The 21,166-nt window shown below is 43.6% G+C and overlaps 1 protein-coding gene across 2 annotated transcripts; it reads right to left on the bottom strand.

Annotated features, from left to right (window-relative positions):
* Positions 1-223: 223 nt before the first annotated feature.
* LAS1L (LAS1 like ribosome biogenesis factor) lies at positions 224-20,192 on the bottom strand. 2 transcript variants are annotated; one of them, XM_042480348.1, is made up of 14 exons: positions 20,073-20,192; positions 18,434-18,634; positions 17,106-17,231; positions 16,693-16,762; positions 16,335-16,416; positions 14,914-15,105; positions 13,826-13,872; positions 13,174-13,283; positions 9,905-9,990; positions 9,012-9,218; positions 7,209-7,329; positions 6,130-6,551; positions 5,244-5,388; positions 224-540 (listed from the first exon to the last, which is right to left on the bottom strand). In XM_042480348.1, the coding sequence occupies exons 2-14, from the start codon at positions 18,604-18,606 to the stop codon at positions 450-452; spliced, it is 1,872 nt and encodes a 623-aa protein (XP_042336282.1). In that variant the 5' UTR covers positions 18,607-18,634; positions 20,073-20,192; the 3' UTR covers positions 224-449. The 2 variants fall into 2 exon arrangements, with proteins under 2 accessions (XP_042336282.1, XP_042336283.1); XM_042480349.1 differs by lacking the exon at positions 224-540 and having other exon boundaries at positions 5,285-5,419.
* Between the last annotated feature and the right edge of the window lie 974 nt (positions 20,193-21,166).

The following is a 21,166-nucleotide window of genomic DNA, read 5'->3' as shown; positions in this document are numbered from 1 at the left end:
TTTTCTTTCTCTTTAGTTTATCATGGTTATATAGATTTATTTAAACCAGTTTTTTAAACCAAGCCCCAGATCTGGCAGAGATGGATATGTGCATCATATCTGGCTGCCAGGTGGGGGATGCCTATTTGGACACGTTAATCAGATTTAATATATGAAACAGCCTTGTGCTTTTTGTTGGATTCAAATCTCATTGTAAAAAGTCACCATGCTATTAACATCCGGGAATACTGAATAATGTTTTATTAAAATACTAAACAATTTTTAACACTAGGTAGCTGTTACACATCTGAAGCACTAGCACAGCTGCTCACTTACATTTACAGAAAAATAACATTTCAGTATGAACTGTTTTGAAATACTTTTTTAAAGTCGAAAGTATCTTTCCTCCCCTTGCAGAAGGGAATCTCTTCCGTATACTCCTGTGCACCACCAATACAAGGCCTCACTTCTTAGAAGAGCTGAAGACCGCTTTTCAACTTGTGGAGCTCACTCTGGGTCCAAAACAGTCCTTCTGCAACGGAGCCACCCCATTCTGAAGCGCTGCAAGGAGAAAAGGGGAAAGCTCATGAGTAGAAGGAAACAAAACACAAGACTCAAGTCTTGTCAAAGTAGTCCTTGAAGCAGGCAAGCATTTGTGATAGAAATCAGTGGCAAAAACCCCTGAGAGGGAGCTGTGTGTTTACTCCAAAGGAGTCTGGCAGAGAGGCAGGTGACATACACCTACATTTAGCATCATCTAAGAGCTGCAACTCACTGCTCTTCAGTGGCCCAAGCTCCCTGTAGTGAGTAAGCGATAGAGTTTGAGGTCTTGATCATGAGCTTTGGAATAGAGCTCTTTAAATGTGGAGTAGACCAGAAGCATCTACTGCTTGCCCAGTAGGCGCTTGAGAGCAAATCAATATGAAAACCAACCTAAGATTCACTAGTCAAGTGTGTTTCTGACTTATGCTCACACCCTTGCTTGCGTTCAGAATTAGTGTTATATTAAAATACGAAACACATTTGAACAGTGGGTAGCTGTTACACATCTGAAGCACTAGCACAGCCACTGTGTGCCATCTCCTGTGTGCTTTTGCATGCATTCACTTGTCAGGTGCCCTTGAGTCGGCTCCAACTCATGGTGGATGAGACGTTTCCAAGAACCCCTATCCTCCACTGCCTTGCCCAGATCTTGAAAGCCCTTGCCCATAACTACAACCGGGGCGGGGGGGGGGGGGACGGGAGAGGAATCTTGTGCACTGATCCGATAACAAGAGTGCTCACAGAGAAGGGGTTCTCCCTACAAAATGCAAACACACTCAGCTGGACACATTCTAGTTGACACAAGTGCTACCCAATCCTGGGTGCGCTGTTCAAAAGTAAGGGCTGCATAGGGCTGGCAGATCTGTCTTGCATTTGCAGCCGTTTCTTCTTTCCAGCCCCGTCAGGACACATGTCACTAGAGTACTTTTAAGCAAGCAGGAACAGGAAAAGGTTGAAGAGCACCTAAGAATTTCCCTAAAGAGATAAGAATTCCCCTGAGGTCTGAGCAAAGAGCCGAATCCAGTTTGAGTTCTTGCGTAATGGCAAACAAATGAGCTTCCTGGAGAAGGTGCAGGATTTTGAAAGGGGGGGGGAGTGCAATAAAATATAAAGGGGGCCATAACTGAGGCAAAGCCATGTTTTGACCATTTCTGTTCTGCAGTTTCTAATTTTATTGAACTTGCATTCATTTTGGCCTGATACTGTGCACAACAACAGCAACAACATCCCAGAATCGGCTTCCCAGGGCCTTCCCTGAAGGCCCCTAAAATGCCGCCAAGCTGTCATCTCCCCCTGCACCACTAACATAGAGCATGCACAGAAAGTCACACTCACATGCTTTGTCTCCAAGGCCAGTGTTTTTGCTTTATTTGCTTTCCCCTTGTGTGCCTAATTTAAATTTTTAGAGCATTAGGAAAACTGCCACTTTTGCAAACTGCTGTAAAACTATGGACAGAATACTACTTTGGTCATATTGGGCATCCCTTTGCCCTCTGAAACCTACCTTTTCTTATTAAAATGGAGAAAGGTCTCCCATCCTCTGAAGGGATCAGAATGTCCAAAATCTAACTTCAGGTCTATTTATTTGAACTTAATACTAATACAGTGGTCCCTCCACATTCGCTGGGGTTAGTGGTGAAGGACCCCCGTGAATGTGGAAACATCTCTCCAGGGATCTCCAGGTCCTCCAGTGCAACTCTATGGTCAACATATGCCAGAAGTTGATCACAGACTCATACTGGATGAACCTACAAATGCCTAGAGAAGTGTTTTCTCTAGGAACTTCTAGGTTCTTCAGCACAACTCTATGGTCAACTTCTGGCAGAGTTGCGCTGGAAGACCTCGAGAGATTCCAAGAGGGAATGTATTAATCAAAACCGCAAATAATCAAATCTGCAAAAGTCAAAGCTGCAGATATGGGGGGCATGCCTGGCTCCTATGTCTTGGTTACGACGCGTCACGTACCTAAGAGGATGTTGTAATCCCAGGATGGCAACTGTATACAAGCCGGAGGTCAATGTACCATCGGCACCCATCATGGGAGCTGCAACAACCCTCTACTCCTGGTGCCATCATACTTCCGTTTTGATTCAGAGTCCCTTTCAAAATGATGTCTGGTTCAACACTGACTTATTTTCCAGTCACTATTTTGAGAGGCACTCTGACAAAAACAGGGTTTTTCCCCCCTCTGCTTTCCCACATTTGGGGGCTTTGTGTGCAGTTTCTGGCTACAAACGACCCAAAATTGTATTTATTTTTTTTAAATGGGGAAAGTGTAGTGGAGTCTCCTTCCTTGGAGGTCTTCAAGCAGAGGCTGGATGGCCATCTGTCGGGGATGCTTTGATGGAGAGTTCCTGCATGGCAGAATGGGGTTGGACTGGATCAGGGCCCTTGAGGACTCTTCCAACTCTATGATTCTATGATTCTATGAGGTTGGGTCAAAATATGGGGTTCAGAGGCCATGGACTGTACATTCCCCAGCTCTTTTATGAATCATGCTTCACGGTCTCTCTCTGAGTACCTATGAGGTTAGAGTGAGTTGGTCTCTGCCAACAGGCACATGGGTTTTGGAGTCCTGGCTAACATCGTGCCCAAACATTAAAAGGTACTCAGTGGTGTAAAATAATTCACTGGAATTACAGGTTGAGTAGGGAGAGCCCAAGAGTTGAGTAGAGTTGCGCGAGCATCTAATGGTGATTTCTTTCCGAAAGCAGCTGCATCCTGTACGTCAGCCAAGGCCTTCCTCTTTCGCTTGCTAAAAGTAGATGGGGAATACCGAGGGCTAACCCCGTTCTACTCGCTCCATCCTTGGCAGGGCTAAGGTCTGTGCCTAACAGAAACAGCTGATACTAGGCCACCAGGTCAGCCATCAGTTGATGTGGGAAACTTATTTCTTAAATGAGGTCTAGCAGCTGGAACAACCGTTATTTCAAAACAGATTCTAATCACCATGACATTCTCAATTATATGAAAGGGACATCCCCCAACCTAGGGTCTTCTCGCTAGTTGCAGCAAACCCCCCTAACCTTTTTTGCAATGATGCAAGTTAAAACCCGGATAAGAGCAAAGAGGAAGGAAGAGCGCTGCAAATATATTTGCCCATAGCAGTGTTTTAAATGCACTCAAAGAGGAAAACAAAACCCCAAAATATCTATGTCGGTGGTTCCCAAACTTTAGTTCCCCAGATATTTTGGACTTTGACTCCCAGAAGGCCCACGAAGCTTAGCCAACAATCAGGAATTCATGCATACAAGGTGGATCTAGTCTGCTATGGATAAGACAGCATCAACGAATGAAGTTGAGGAGATGAGAATGCACAGGATTTGTTCTGTCCGTTTCTAGGGGACAGTGCCTCTTAACATCTACTTCAGAAAACAAATGTGCACGCGCACACACACACACACACACAAACGCGTGCAACTCAGGAAAATGGCCATCATAGCAGGAACATCCGATAAATTAGCACAGCTGAACAAGTGGGACCAAAGTGGCTATAATTGGCCGTAATTGGGCCAGCTGCTGTGGCAACCAACATCGGCTTCCTAGTGACAACAGGACGCAAGTCCACGACACTGACTCAAGCGGACAATTAGAAGTTATCCTGCTGAAAGCATCTGGCGCAGTGGAAAAGTACCCAGGGCGAACCGAGGGCTTGCAAAGGCCTAAAATAGACACTGGCTAGTCTAAACTAGGAATGGACGTAAGAGGCGTCGAACCTCTGGGAGTCTTTATTGGCACCGACGCCATCGCGGCACCTGATGTTTCTGACCCTGAGTGAGGAACATGCGCCAAAGCAGACAGATGTCAAGACCAGGGAAGAGTCCGCGGCAGAAAAAGAAAAGTGCAATTAGGGACATTGTCCCATTGCAGAAGTTTCAATTTTGCAAGTCATGTACATGATTAAGTAAGGATCTGTTAACCCTTTCTACACCACCGGTTAAATTTTGCCCACAATGCAAAGAAGAACCCCAAAACCAATCTGTTTATTGTCAAAGGTCCATCTCACCACAACTGCTCAGGTTTGAGCTGCAAAGTCAGGACCACGTTTTGCATGAGCAAGCCAATGATCAGCTATGCATCGAGAAGAAGAAAAGGGGAAATCCCTGTTTTCCCAGTTACTTCCTTCAGTATATTTGCTACCTGTATCAGCTGGTGGCAAAAGACCAACAGGCTGGACACCCCACAAAGTACGGATAGCACACGACAGCAGTTCGGTGTCGAAAGTTAGGCAAGCCAGGACATGAAAATGGCCTGGAAAGGAGAACTCCTTAGAACCTCTGTTGTAAGAGCAGGTTTGTAAGTAGTCAGTGGATTAAATAAACGTGACATAATGCTCTAAATACAACCTACGTTAGCTGCCAGCCACAAGCAGGATGTCCTCTTTACTACACACCTCAAATTCCTGCTGCGTTTATGTCTTACGTTTCCCATACCTTTCCTTCCAGGGCAGCCTTTCTCAACCTTTTCACCCAGGAGGAATCACCGACAAACTGATCGAATGATTAGGTTTATCACTTTTCTCCTGAACAGGAGTCAAAGTGACTTACAATATACATTAAAGCAGAGCATCTAAAAACAATATAGAGTACTTTTAAAAAAGCATTTTAGGGATATAGCTCAACAACTTCAGGGAGTTGGACACTGCTATTCTTGTCTGCCAGGCAATGCATTATTTGCACTGGGCTGTAGAAAGGCCAACCGCCCAAGAGCGTCTTACTTACGCCATGCCAGGTGAGGTTTTCTTGTCCCTGTTCACCATCTGGTCAAGCGCTGTTATCACGGTGTAGTTGTCCACTAAGAGGGCATCAGGATCATCATTCTGGCCAGGCAGCCGCCCCAGAGGGAAATTTCTCCACTTCACCTCATCTGTAGGAGGAGACTATTTCAATCAAAGCAGCTAAAAATGAAGAAATCAAGGACTTTTAGACTGGGACTGGTCTATCATGAGGATGTAGCCTTCTCCACTCTCATAAAAACACCAACAGAGGTTAAAAATTAGTCAGAAGGTAGCAGACAAAGAAAAAGACTGCATTTCATATACGTAGATAGGCTCATTCAAGGAAGCCATGGCTGCCCTGAGACTGCAAGCCCTGAGCAGGTTAGTGGAGGGCAGCGTAACATGGAGGTCTCTCATTCATAGAAGCCAAAGTTGCCTTGATGGCAGTTAACACAACAAAGAGGCGTTCTCTGTCAGTTCAGCCTTCCCTAAACCAGAGTCCTCCAAATATACTGGATGGCAACTCCCACCATCCACCCCATCATTCTTGCTGTTAAGGACTTTCAAGCTGATTCCAACTTACACCAACTACATCATTGGGTTTCCTTGGCAAGATCTGTTCAGAGGAAGTTTGCTTTTGCTTTCCTCTGGGACTGAATGAATACAACTTGCCTGAGATCACCCAGTGAGTTCCCAGGGCTGAGCAGGGAGTCAGGTCATGGTCTGCCGGAGTCTGAACTCAACACCTAAACCACCATGCTATGCTGGCTCTTCCTTTTGTCCCTCCTCCCTCAAATCCACAGTCTCCAAGTCTTGACCACTGTGTACATGGACAGTCAGAGGCCAACTTGGTTAGAATTTGTCCCCACAAACCAAAGGGCAGTTTTTACCTGTGCTGACCTGCCAGACAGACCCCTGCAGTGCCATCCTCTTCTCAGCTAAGGCTGCTGCATTCTCAGGGAGGAATGGCTCCTCCAGAAGTGGTGACTGGGTTTCCATCTTCTCTTCCTCATCACTGTCGTCATCTTCTCCATCTCCTTGTTCCTCCTCCTCCTCTTCCTCCATCTCTTCCTCTTCAACACCTCCCAGCCCCAGCTCTTGTCTCCCTAATCTTCTGCCAAGTCCTCGGGACAGTCGGCTGTGCTTCAGTTTGCACTGCAAATTCTCCACCGTGTAAACGGGCTGCCTCCGGAGTTCCACAACCGAAGCTGGGCTGGGATGGGAGGCGTCTTCTTGGGTGTAGATGGAGGTGAGATAGAGGAGTTTCTCTTGAGATTCAGCCGGTAAAGGGGGCTCCATGCTTGACAGAATCCTGGCCGGAAAAAGGAAGAAATGACAAATGAAAAGAGAGGATGAAGTGAAAGCAAGACAACAACTTTCAGAAGGATTGGGCAAAGAATCTTGAACTGAACAAATGACTTAGGCTGAATACGCACTGCAGAAATAATCCAGGTTGGCATCGCTTTAACTGCCATGGCTCAAGGCTATGTGATTCTGGGATTTGTAGTTCTGTGAAACACTTAAGCCTTCTGTCAGAAAGCTCTGGTGGCACAATAAACTACAATTCCCAGAATTCCACAGTGCTGTGCCACAGCAGTTAAAATGGTGTCAAATTGGATTATTTCTGCAGTGTGGATGCAGCCCAAGTCCCCATATATGGCAACAAATTCTATTCAGGTAAGTATATGGTCAGTGAAGGTAAGTGAGAGAGCTGGCAGAGGAAAGGCAGGTTGTTCTGTCATTAGATTTTTGTGGTTTCCTTCCTTCATGACTAGCAGAGAAATGAAGCTTCACCAGATTATTTCACCAGCTTGCTTCATTTCTCTGCTAGTCATGAAGGAAGGAAATGCACAAAAGACAGACCATTCTGTCAGCCCATTTGGTAGAAGTCAATGGTTATCACAGTTTAGTCTAAGATGAGCGCAGCCCAGATCTTCACTGCAATGTCCATTCTGGCTCACATACTCACAGATGGAGGAGGTGAGGACTAGCCCAGCAAGGTGCTTCAAGGCAATCTTCAAGGAGCTTCAGCCACTGCAACGAAACAGGCCAGAGAAACGGTGCTGAAGAGCCTCTGCGTCTTCTCTTCTCTTTAACGCAGGACCGTAGAGGATGGGAAAGAAGAAAAGGAAAAGCAGAACATAGGACTCAAACTGAAGAGGGATCAATGAAAGCCATTCCTCACACCAACAATGTAAACACCTTCTACATTGGACACATTTATGGGGGTTTATTGACTGCTTTGTAAGAAGCACTGTCCCATGGAGAACGTCAAACCTATTTGACAACATTTACTGTTAGATGTCATGATACAGAGAGATTATTATTCTTGTTTTATGCAGTGAAAATAATAGAGACTGAATGTTAGTGGTCTGTCAAGCACAGAGAATTTCCACAAGGAGCAGAATCCCCCCTTTTCTGTCACGGTGCTTAGTCTATATTTGCAAACCTAAAATTAGCTTAACTTTTTAAGGGCCGATTTTGCATTTTATTTCCCAAAGCATGCCAGTCCATTTGGGAGCCAACAGCACTCCACAGAAGACTCTTGTATTTCATAACACGCTCTCTTGAATGCCAGAGAGAAAAGGGAACATCTCAATCACAATGCAACATGAATTGGCGCACTGCTGGTCACGCACCTCCGTATTCGGCCAACATTTCCAAGCTGTTGCATTTAAAACCGAGGCCAAAGAACAGAATGACAGATGGGTAGGGCTGAGCCCAGAATGGTGTTGTGAGCTTGTTATGCCCCACAAGTTAAGCTCACACACAGTCAGGGTACTGCCTACATCCCAAATGTGATAAAAATAATATCCTCTAGTCCTGCACACATTAAAAAAAACACACTGGACAAGTTGTTACTAGCCATCTGTCCATGCATAGCTTTTGTGTTTAGTTACCTAGCAAGCAATTCTTCCTTATCAAGTAAATTGCCTATTACAAGTGATAGGGACTTCCCTAAGCCAAGCTCATGTTAGGTAAAGCAACCTGTTGCCTGCCTTCAAAATGAAATAGCATTAGAGAGGCCTTTAAAAGATGTGTGTTGCCTATAGCGGCCCCATAAGTCTCATGGAGTTTTCTTAGGCAAGGAATGCTCAGAGGTGGTTTGCAAGTCCCTTCCTTTGAAATACAGCCTACAGCACTTGATGTAATGCAACCATGAAAATGACACAGCTATACAACTGCTGGAGTTTTAACCTTGAAGATTTGTAAACCCATTTCCAGTTTTGAGTGTTTCAGACACCTATTATTTCCCTTTGGCTACTTCACAACAGCAATATAAAGCAGAAAAGACCAATGTTAAGAAGATACTTTCCTGGCCAAGAGTGGCAACCATGGGGCCTGAGGCCCTAGAAAAAACACATACACACCCACCCAGATTTTAACAGCAGAATTGCACACTGAAAAGGTGTGATTCTCCTCTAACACTAGGCAAAGGGACTTTCCATACCAAGCACTGGCTGTAGCGAAAAGAAATACTGTTGTTTAAAAGGGCTTGTTTGGGGCTTTTTGCAACTCATGGTTTTATTTGTAGGGGCTGGTGTACCCCCTCAAGGTCCTTGGTCAGGAAAATGGTCCGCAAAACTGACTCTTCCTAGACTGGGCAAGATGGGAGACGTAGAGAAAGGCTTTATCTCAATGAGAAAATCTCACTGCTGTCCCCATACGAATCCTCTTTCCCTCAACCGCATGTTTACACTCTTCGGGAAACAAGAATCCCAGGCAGAACGACGGTGAGAATGTTTTATCTTCAAATCAAGTCGAGACTCACTGGACTGTATGACGGCTTTCAGGATTTTTGTAATCCAGTTGATGAGGAACTGTGGCCGGAGCGTCAGATCCCGGGCGTGTTCCTTCAGCTCAGCAAACATGGTCTCCAGCAGAGTCTGCGTGAAATCTTTGGAGTGAAGGCCCTTCAGCAGCGGTTGCCAGAAGTGGAGAAAGGTCTGAGGGATTTGGAAATCCCACTCTTTGGTTTCTACACAGACACAACACATAAGTGGGTAGGGGAAGGTTACCATTACAAAAGGTATAGACGGAAAAAACTTTGAAAATCACCACCCATCCCAGTGTATTATTTGGGGGAAAGGAGGATCCAAACCCAAACCTGCAGAAGAAAAAGTGAACGTTTCACATTTGCTCTGGTGGTCCCCATGTCATTGGGACAGTGCATTCATTCCAGCTTTTATACCCTATTCTTAATTGATTCAGTACCATGGATAAAAGCTTTGAAATTAACTAAAAACTGGCACAGATTCACTCCCCAACAAACATGGGAATTAAAAACGGACAAGCACACAAATAAAATCAACAACAACAACAATCCTAGAGAAACATCTCAAGGTGCTCAAGAGATGAACACTCACTGATGAAAAGCCCAACCTGTTTTGGACTGTATATGCTCCCAAAGACTTCAGACGTTTCTGGAGCTGTGACAGCATTTAGTAAAAGGTGAAAGATTTATACGATCTAAAGAGAAACTAGCATTGAGTGGACAAAAGAGCCATCATGTGGGAACCATCATGAGCAATTAATATCCTGGTATGGTTTTTGACTTGTTGGGATTTAGCACACGTTTCTTTTACACATTTCGATAGCCAGCAGGAGAAGAAAGGACATTCAACCATTTGTCCAAGGAATCAGTGATTAATCTAAGACACCAACCTTGAGCGTTGATGTTCAAGATCTGCATGTCTTCTGGGGCTGGGATGAGAAAGCCATCGTCGAGCAAAGCTGTGGCCACCGCTTCCCTGCAGAAACGACCAATTCTGGTGAACAACCTTGGAGCATTACGTTTGCCACCATAGATCTTGCGCCAACCGACATCCGGCCCTCCATGCAATCCTCAATTTTATGTACATATCGATCACACTCCTCCCAGATAAAGAGGCAGGATGGCAGATTCTCTCTGCTTAATATATGTGCCTTGAAGTTGCCTAATGACTTATGGCCACTCCATGAATTTCAAAGGGTTTTCTTAGCTACTCAGAGGTGGTTTGCCATTGCCTTCCTCTGAATATAGCCTACAGAACCTGGTTTTCCTTGGAGACAACCCTCACCCCAATTCTCCATCCCCATAAGCAACAAACACACTTTCTCCCCGAACCTGACCTATTCGTTTTCTGGCATTGAGAACAAAAATAGAAAACTGGAAACATATCACAAGATAAGTAATGGTTATTTCATGAGTAAAATAAAATGGGCAAAATCATTATTAGGTGAGTACAACGAGTATGGCCTCTACATACTAGTTTAGGATACAAAAAAAGCTACAATGGAAACTAAAATAGGTGAAGTAGTTGCTTCCACTTACAGCTTCTTTGTAAGATGATTTAATGTTTTGGCCGTTCTTGGTCACATTATTGTATTATATCACAGAAACTGAGATAGTGGAAATTTCAGAAGAAAATAACAAGAGGAAGGTGGGAAAGGGAGTTTCTCAGCATGCCACCCAAGATGGTTTAGTTTCAGATGGAGCTTGTTCCCCTTTTCATTGGAGAGGATTTCCTTCTCTTCAGAGATACTCAGCTGGGACTCAAATGGAAAAAGGTTGCTTTCCACGGTCTTGAAACCTCCCCTTTTTTCGCAAAGCCTCCTCTTACATTCATTGCCCGAAGCTGGCCTTCTTTTGGGCTTCCTCTAGACCACATGATTAACAAGACGCTGGACCAAATAGGCCACTGATTTTCTCCAAGCATGGTTCTCCTCAGGTTCCCATGTGGAGAGAGAGGAGCTGGGATTGCTTCTATTGACCCCACACATGACCTCCCTAAATTAAAAGAACCATCTGCACCGAGTCTACAACTGGGCACACAAACACATGTTGTTGTTGTGTGCCTTCAAGTCATTTGTGACTTGTAGCAACCCTATGGTGAGCCTATCATGGTGTGGCTGAGAGTGTGTGACCTGCCCAAACACACCCAGTGGGTTTCCATGGCTGAGCAGGGAATCCGAACCCTGATATCCAGAGTTGTAGTCCAATACTCAAACCACTATGCCACACTGATTCACATTCACATGCATACATATACATAGGTTGAGTCTCTCTTATCCTAAACGCTTGAGATCAGGTTTTTGGATTCCAGCTTTTTTTAAAATTTGATTTTGGAATATTTGTTAAATCTAAACATGATATTCCTTTACGTTTTGCATACACCTTTTACAAATAGCCTGGAGGTACTGTTATACACACTTTTAATCGTTTTGTGCATGAAATGAAGTTCAAGTACATTGAACCATTGAAAAGCAAAAGGTGTCACTATGTCAGCCAGCCACCCATGTGGACAATTATGGATTTCAGAGTGTTTTGGAACTCCAAATAAGGGATACTCAAGTTGTATAAATCTCGACATTCATCTTCTGTTCTACAAAACCAAGGGTTCTAGGCTATACAGCCAGACGTCCAAGCATGCTTAATGTATACACACCAGCACAATGCCATTTCAAGTTCATAAATACTGGGGTTTGTAGGAAGCCAACCCTAATAAATCCCCTTCCCTCTCCTTCTAAGTCAATATGAAAAGGGATGATGCACATGCTGAATGTGAAAAGCAGGGAAAGATTCAGTCTCATGTGAGGCTTCCTCCCCCGGGGAAGAGTCATCATCTAGTCTTGTTTTATTGAGACCAAACAGATGCTCTGAATGTAGAGATGGAGAGAAGATGTTCTCACTTCTCCAAAGCACTTCCCCATACACAGCGCACTGCAGGATTTCCAAAGGTTTATAGCAACCAATGTCACAGTCAGGTGCCCGATTTCTTCAAAGATAATAAAAGAAACTTGGGAAGAAGAGGAGGCAAGCACCAAACACATTCTCTCCCATAAGCATCCTGAGATCTCTCCTCCCAATCACTCATCCAGAAGGACATCTGCAGTGATTCCCCAAGAGCAGAACTAAAGATCTGTTGAACCGATGTAGTATTGATATTCACCAAAAGAGAAGAAAAAGGAGAGGCTGACCCACAATTACTGTCATCTTAAAAGGTGGAAAACAGCCGTCTTTGAGTTCGCTCTTCCTGACTTCTGGTTTTGTTAGCCATTTGACAGAAATCAGATTAATCAGTAAATTTATAAATCACAGTATATCTGAGCATTGTGGAATTTTGCAATGCTGCTGTTCTTCACAACGCTGTGTGTTAGGTTCTTGAACACAACACAAATGAGCTGTGATAGCTTTGTGACCTCCTCAAATACTCAATTCTATTGCCATCTGTTTGAGGGAGAAAAACCTCCGTCAGGGAGGGTTTATGTATGTGTGTATGTATGTATGTAAATGTGCATGTGTGTGTGTGTGTGTATATATATATATATATATACACATACACACACACACACACACACACAATATATATATATGTATGTATGTATGCTTTTCAAGGCCAATTTTACTTTTATTTTGACCTGTGGACCAAATGTTGTTAGTGGTGTGTGCCTTCAAGCCATTTCAGATTTCTGGCGACCCCAACACAAAACTATCATAGACTTTTGTTGAAAAGGTTTGTTCACAGCAGATTTGCCATTGCCACTGCCACTCTCGGAGGCTGAGAGTGTGTGACTGGCACAAAGCCACCCCGTGGTCTTTGAATCCTGGTCTCCCAAGTTTTAGTCCACCGTGCAAATTGCTACACCATGATGGTTTTCATGAGTAGAATACTAACATAGAAAGAACGAGGCTGGGCTAGAAACTATAGTATGTAGGTTTTTACTGACAGAGACTGGCTTCTTGCTGTTTCTGACCTACTACTTCAACACTGTTTTAAACACTGCTAAAAACATTCACCAAAATCTCAAATGATTTTTTAAACTACGCCCGTTACTGTTCACCTTTCTCACTGAGATGGTACTGAATTGAACACTCAACACATTCAGTTGTGTGGGTTTGCCAACACCAGCCACAGTGGCCTTTGGTCTTCCGCAGAAATCGGAACCCTCACCTGTTCTCTTGCATCAAGTCCTTGATTTGGGCTACAACCCACTCCACCTCCGAGGAAGAGCTGCACCACACTTCGCAGACCTGCTCAATGCTCTGCAACTCCTGAAGGACCTAATGCAAACAGGAAGGCTCTCGTTGACTGACCGAAGGCCTAATGTTCGACCGTGGCAAAGAACAGAAATGATCTGCTGTAATGTAATTTCTCACAGCTGGGATGTGTGTCTTGTTTTGGAACCAACTGTAGCTCTAGGCTTCTCCAAAAGTTATTTTAGTGTGCCAGATCCTGACACATGCTACAGCTATAGCATAAGCTTCATTGGCGGTAAATGATGCAAAGGTACACAGCAAAGGCGCATTCTAGCCTTTTCACTGATGACCTCCAGCATCATCTCAAAGCCACTGGTAGAACCGAGCCTTTAAAACATATAATAATCCAGGCTGACACCGCTTCAACTGTCATGACTCAATGTTATGGAATTCTGGGAACTGTAATTTGTTGTGAACACAATTTCCTATTTCAAGTTCAAAGCAGTGTTTAATTTCCTTTAGCTGTCGTCAAGAGGTCCAGGGGAAATATAAAGTCGCCTACAAACTTTATTAGTTTTAATATGAAAGAGGAATTTCTAGCCACATTAAAAACCTGTGGAGCCTACCTTAAATTGTTGGGTTTTGTAGGAAGTCAAAACATCTGTGACTTTCTCTGGGGGAGAGAAAAGAAGAACAAGAAACCATTTTGAAGTCTATGAAATGGAATTAGAGGAAGTAATACAAGCCCTAGGCACCATCGGGTAGAAAGGAAGGACATGCTTTTAATAGTATAGTAATTTTTATTCATCCATTAAAATATTTCTCTCTTGTACTCTGTTGTCAGATCTCAGAATGGCATAAAAATAAAACAGCATAAACAATTCCAGGGAAAAAACCCCAACAGAATAATTTCAAGAGGACAAAAGAGTATTAATCACTAGACTAAAGCAAGAGAAACAGCTAACGTAGTCGGTTAGGTGTAAACTTTAAAAGCACTAAGATTAGGCCTGAAAACTTACCAACGCTGGCACAAACAAGGCCTCTGCTATTCATGCAACACAGGTGCTAACTAGACCTCTGGGCCTCCAGGTATTACAACATCAAAACTCTGGGATTTGTAGTCTGTTGTGGCACCAGAGCTCTCTGACGGAGAAGCCTAAATAAGCTACAAAACGACAAAAGTAGAGGGCGGGAGGAAATTCCTGCAGGTTGCTCCAGGAGGGCGCATGCCAGGAACCAATGGCTCACATGATATTTTTCATCTATGTTTGGGATTCAAATAGGTCACATTGTTCCCTGTCATTCAATTTTTCACTTCCGTGGAAATTTGCCTTCGACATTCTGTGGCCCAACTGCCTCCAGTGAGGGACTGAATGGCCAAATTCACCCTGTCTGCCCAGGTGGGATTTTAGGACAGCTCCCTCCTTGTGGCACCTACCATATATACTTGACTATAGGTCGACCTCATGTATAGGTCGAGGGCAAGTTTTGGAGTCAAAATTATGGATTTTGCTATGACCCACAGATAAGTCAAGGGTAAAATGTAACAAAGGATCTAAAGGATGATGCAGAGGAAAACAGTGCCAAAGAACTCACAAAGTTCTACATATATACAGTGCCTACATTGACCTGTGGATAAGTCGACTCAGTTTTTTGGGTCAATTTTTTGACTAAAATCTCTAGACTTATACATGAGTATATACAGTACACATACCATGGACCTCTTGGTGTTTCTGCGATGCCAGCGACTGCCACTTCTCAGGTTCCTCTTTGCTGCTGTCTGTCCCACTCTCTGTTGCTGACGCCTCTTCTCCATCTTCCTCTTCCTCACTTCCCCCAACTATGTTGCTGCCCAACTGGCGGCTCCAGTATGTCCGTCGCAGCCATTCCAGGACTACATCACAGCCTGGAGGGGACAACGGATCACAGCATTTGAATCGCAAAGCTGCATCACTATGGCCAACGTGGCACTGGAGTAAAAGGTTAGGATTCACATCATGTTATCTTGACATAGATTTCCATGGATATTCTGCTAAAAGTCCTTTTCTACACAGTTTAATGAGTTTTCCACCCTGCCCTCCATAAAACTCAAACTCCTTCAAATGCTGGATCGCATTCTATTCGACTGGAATAAAGAGCATTTTAATTGTATAGAGAAGTCCTGGGTTCATCAAGTTTTGGGTTCATCTCAATGATCCCTAGGCTGTGGTTCTCCAGTCTAAAAGTATTGAAACCACCCCACCTTTTAAAACTCAGCACTATCTCTGTTGTTGAAAGAGTTCACCAAACCCTAATAATGCCATATAGTGCCATCTGGTGGGACTCTCAAAACAAGGCATCTAGTACATGTCATTACCAAGCTGTCCACACGGCACAACTGGAACAGTTTGGCACCGATTTAATTGCTATTACTCTGTCTCAAGGAATCCAGGGTATTGTAATGTGGGGAGACACTTCTGAAAGAGAGCCGTAGCCCAGAGCAGCTTTCTCTTAGCCAAGAATTTTAAGTATCTCCCCAAACTACAAGTCCCAGGGTTGCACAGGAAAACAACGAAACTGGTATCAAAGTGCTGTGATTGTGCAGTGTGGATGCAGCCTTAAGGCAAAGAGAGCAAGGAGGGATGAAGTTCTGAAGGTGGGATAAAAGTATCTGATGCTTTGCTTTCAATGTTGTCCCTGAAGCAGTAAGGTGCTACAAGATCACCAAAGCAAAGTAAAATTTGGCCAACCATCAGGAACAATGGGAGCTGACGCCCAAGACATCTGGAGGGTTTTCCATTTGTTTTGGACTTCAGATCCCAGAAGCCCAGCCAACTTGGCCAACAGTCAGAAATTATGGGAGCTGACATCCAAAACATCTGGAGGACTAGAGGTTGGGAACCACTGCTTTAACATATCCCCTCTCTTCCCATACTTTTCTGTACATAAGAATGCATAATGTCGTCTGCAAAACCCTTAGGATGGGGACCTCTCTTATACTTCGGGAACCATAATGTGCAAGAGGCTACTATAAAACCAACCATCAGAGTTCCTGCATGGCAGAATGGAGTTGGACTGGATGCCCCTTGTGGTCTCTCCCAACTCTATGATTCTATGATCAATAATCACTGTCATAATTTTAATGACTGCGCTCACCTTTGCGGCAAGTAGCCAGAGGAGGAAGTTTGCCGTGGGTCAGTTCGTGACGAAGGTCTACAATCCAGACCGGGATGTCCAGCTTTGGGCAAAAAAACAACAACCCAATCACTTATTAAAGTCACCCAAAGCAGAGATTCACACAGAGCTTGGAAATGCTACTTTTGCAGACTACAATTCCAAAACAACAACAAGTGAACCTTATGGGCTTTACAGTCCAGAAATGCTTTGCATCTGTCACCCCCACATGTAGAAATTTAGTTGAAATCCCTTCTGAATTCATTCCTGGGCTGTAATCCCTCTGGCAGGAGGAATAGCAATAGCCGGCAAGTGGTTTACACTCTGGACTTTTCTTTACCTCTTTAGCCAGCCATCTCAGAGAAATGGTGTATTTTTTCTGCCTCCGCTCTGTGATGAGATTCAGAAACCTGCGAACATCAAAAAAGAAAAAATGAGCTTACGGAGAAGCGTTTTGGGATTTCAGGGTGATAATGGTTATTTCAAAACGTTACTTGCAGAGTGACACTCATCCCACGTTTGCAGCACAAACCAGAACAAAACAGAAATGGATGCCTGGCCACTTCCAGGTGGTTGTTTTCCCCTCCGTTCTTTGGCTATTCTATTTCATGGATGCACCAGTTTAGCATTAAATTTATGGCTATTACACTGACTCCACCTCTTTCGATTCTTCCATCTCAAAACTTATATGGCTTTATTGATTTCAGCCCTACAAACTCAACCCTTCCTCCCTCTTCCTACCATACTCCTTACCTGACAAGAGCAAGACCGTACGTGAGGACAAGTTCGTGGGATTTTAAATCGCCAGAGGCGTCTAGGAGTTTGCAACGGACTAGATCTGCAGTGGACTCCACAGCTAAAGGCATCCTGTGCCCATACCTAGTTTCAAAGAGGAAGACGCAGTGAGGATGAAATTATTTCCGCCCAACGGTCAAAACAGTTTATCATACACACACACACCAAGAGCAATCATCCGGAGAGGAGCTTTGCAAATACATCTTCAGAAAACCTAGACTGAGTTTCTCAAAACTACTCAATCCAATTGTGTACAGATGTAAGGCCATTTACAAAGACCTAAAGCCCCCCAAGGAGAACGCCAACTGCTCTTTCTATCCCTATTTAAACAGAACCCTTAAAATTTGGAACACAAAACGGAGCAGATTTCCTGCCCAACTGACGCAGAAGCCACCCGCTGCCATTGGTTCAAAGCACATCATGCGTCATTTGCTACCCTTCCCCCCAGATATGATCAGCTGGAGAAGATAAGTTTATCTGAAATATAGGCCCCATACAGACAGTCCAAAATAAAGGTGCTTCGGGTCACTTTGGAGGTACGCTGTTTCAATGATGCATGCGTCCTAAGAAACCAGAAGCCGTGTCAAAGCCACACCCCAGTCCTAAGGATGGAGCATGACTTTGGTGTGGCTTCCAGACTCTTAAGACACATGCATCATTTAAACAGCATACCTCCAAAGTGACCCAAAGCACCTTTATAAAGCCAAGCGTTTGGACCTGAGAAGAGAGAAAGGATGTGTAATTTAAGACCAGAGCAGAACTGACATCCCAGCAAGGAGACACCGTGCGTCCTCTGCATCCGCAGGTTCTGCATCTGCACAGATTCAACCAACCCCAGTTCAAAGATATTCACAATACGACAGTAAGGGCTGTTTGACAGTGATATACAGTCCTTCGTAGGATGCTGGAGTCTCAGTCTTTGGAGATTTTTTAAAGAGAAGCCGGATGGCCATTTGTTGGGGGCGCTCTGATGGAAAGTTCCTGCATGGCAGAATGGGTTGCACTGGAAAGCCCTTAAGATCTCTTCCAACTCTATCATTCTATGTAAAAAGCAAACCTCAATTTTGCCCATTTTATATACGGGACACCATTTTACTACGTTACTGTTTACAATGGGACTTTGAGGATCTGCGGGGGATCCTGGAACCAAAGCCCAGCGGATACGAAGGACCCGCTGTACTCTTAGGACTTGTAGGACAGGGCCTGACTCCCTTCTTCTCCAGTTGTAACCTCCAACCACATTCTTTGCATGTTGCCTCCACTTCAGGGACCCCTTCCCCACTCACCTGCTCTTCCAAACGGACACCCGGTCCAGCGCATCCTGTTGCGTCTTGCAATCCCCGCAATAAAGCCCCACCATCACTTGGTCCCATTCGGCCTTGTTCTGCCACGCCACGATGCTCCGCGGATGCTTGCGCGGCGGCTTGGCCGCCCTTTGTCTTCGCCCCGAACTAGCCATGCCGCAAATGGAGGCTGCGGTACCTGAACTGAGGGTAAAAAGAAATAGCCATGAACAAACTGCATCCAAAAACAGACAAAATCCTAGAGCAAACTCCTAATTGTGTCTTCATTTAATCAAAATTTCATATATAGGTTTATGTGCCTTTCAATGCTATGGGACTTGTTTCTGAGCAGAGGCCTAAAAGTTTCCCTGGAGTTTAAAGTTTCGCACCCAAGAAAAATATATAGGCAACACTCCCAACGTCACCTTCTTTCTGTCCTACTGAAACTGAGCCTATGAGCAGCTGACTTCATGTTCCCTTTCCAGACTGACAAACCTCACATATATATATATATATACACACACACACACACACACACACACATATACATATATAGTATTGCATGTGTTACATATTGTAAATAGTATACATATACACACATATTTACATAGTATTGCATGTTATATATTATATATAGTATACACATATATGTATATGTGTATATATATACATATATAAACAAAAACTGTACTATATATATATTGCACTATATTATAGATATAGATACACACAAGCTGTACTATATAACATAGTTAGTGTGTGTTCATCTATCTATAATATAGTGCAATATATATAGTAGTTTGTGTGTGTATATATATATATACATATACACACCCCTATATATCCTGTGTATGCTATATATCATATGTAAAACATGCAATACTATGTATATACGTGTGCATACATATATACATAGTATTACATGTATTACGTATAAAAGATATGTATATGTGTAAGTATATATATATACACACACACATAAATATACAAACTGTACTATATATATTTCACTATATTATATACAGATACACATACACACACTGTACTATGTAACATAGCCAATGTGTGTGTGTATCTATCTATATATTATATAGTGAAATACATATATAGTAGTTTGCGTGTATATATATATGTATATGTACATATTTGTATATACTGTATATACTATATATAATACGTAAAACATGCAATACTATGTATACACGTGTGTATATATATATATATATTCATAGTATTGCATATACAGTATAACCTATATATAGTACATACAATATATGTATATGTGTTTGTGTGTATATATATATATATACACACACACATAAATATACAAACTGTACTATATATATTTCACTATACAGTATTATATACAGATACACACACATTGTTTGTATGTACACTATAATAACAGGAATAAATAGTAACAAACACATTCTGCTACTCCTTATTGCTCCTTACTCTGACTTACTCTTACTCCCCAGTCCTGGTTTTTACTATATATACTCTATAGAACACATATTAGTTTATACCAATATAGTATATACTCATGCTATTTATAATATTGTTGTGTATGAATAAGTGAATACATCTTTAAACCCCTTCCGGCGCCCCCATTTCAAACCCGCTTTAAGCTGCCCAGCCTTGCCTTGTTTCCTTCCTCTTCGAAGGCTGGCGTTGAATGAAGCCTCCCCTCACCCAGCTCCAGCGAGGCCGCCGGAGAGAAGGCAGCCGATTGGCCAGGAGCGAGGCAGAACATCCAATCACGGCAAAGCGACTCGGGAAGGGGCGGGGCAGGGAAAAGAAACGGGGCGCGCGATTGGATGCGTGGCACTTGCCCCACCCCGCCCCACCTCCGCCCAGCCCCGCCCCACCTCCATGTTAACGAAATGACCGCCTGTCCAGAAGCGGAAGTGACGAAACAAAACACAGATGTAATAAATTAGAGAGTGACTCACGGAGCTGGACTTCCGGTGTTTTGGGACTCTTTTTATTTCTGTCCTAGCAGCACTTTTTAAGACTTGGAGGTGCATCTACACTGTTGAAATAATGCAGTTTGGCACCACTTTAAGTGCTGCAGCCCCATCCTGGGGGAAAATCCTGGGATTTGTTGTTGCACAAGGGCTTTAGGCTTCTCTGCCAATGAATGCTGGTGCCTCACAGTACTATAAATCCAGCACTCTGTAGGGATTACACCCCTCCCTCCATATTTGATATTTGTGGCTTTGGTTATTCACGAATATGATTCATATGTCCTCTCTAGGAATATCTAGGTCCTCCGGCGCAACTCTATGGTCAACTTTAACCATAGAGTTGCACTGAAAGACATAGAAATTTGTAGAGAGAATACTCTATTTGGCCTTTGAAGCTCTTCCAGTGCAACTCTATGGTCAGTGTCTGTCGGACATTGACCATAGAGTTTCACTGGAGGACCTAGAGATTCCTAGAGAGATACTCTACTAGGCCTTTGTAGCTCTTAAAAAGCAACTTAAAAAGCAAAACAAAATGCTCCATGTGTTAAACTGCTGGATAAAATGAAGGAAATGATGGGATTTGTAGTTACGCAAGGGCTTTAGACTCCTCTGTCTAGGAAGACTATAAATCCTAGCACTCTGTAGAAAATGTGAGTCTGAGATCCTTCAACAGAGAATACGGCGTTCGACGTCGCAACGGTTCAACTACATCCCTCGCGTCTACAAAGTTGCAATGAGACGCATTGGGATATCTCACAACATTTCCCGT

Source organism: Sceloporus undulatus, chromosome 7 (genome assembly GCF_019175285.1).
Source record: "Sceloporus undulatus isolate JIND9_A2432 ecotype Alabama chromosome 7, SceUnd_v1.1, whole genome shotgun sequence".
NCBI lineage: Eukaryota > Metazoa > Chordata > Lepidosauria > Squamata > Phrynosomatidae > Sceloporus > Sceloporus undulatus.
This window is presented reverse-complemented; position numbering and strand designations above follow the sequence as displayed.

Coding starts and splice junctions, on each gene's coding strand:
- LAS1L (XM_042480348.1), bottom strand. CDS start 18,606: ATGGCTAGTTCGGGGCGAAGACAAAGGGCGGCCAAGCCGCCGCGCAAG. Junction 13,284..13,825: donor ACAAAACCCAACAATTTAAG/GTAGGCTCCACA, acceptor TGTTTGCATTAG/GTCCTTCAGGAGTTGCAGAG. Junction 9,219..9,904: donor CTTGAACATCAACGCTCAAG/GTTGGTGTCTTA, acceptor GTGTCTGTGTAG/AAACCAAAGAGTGGGATTTC.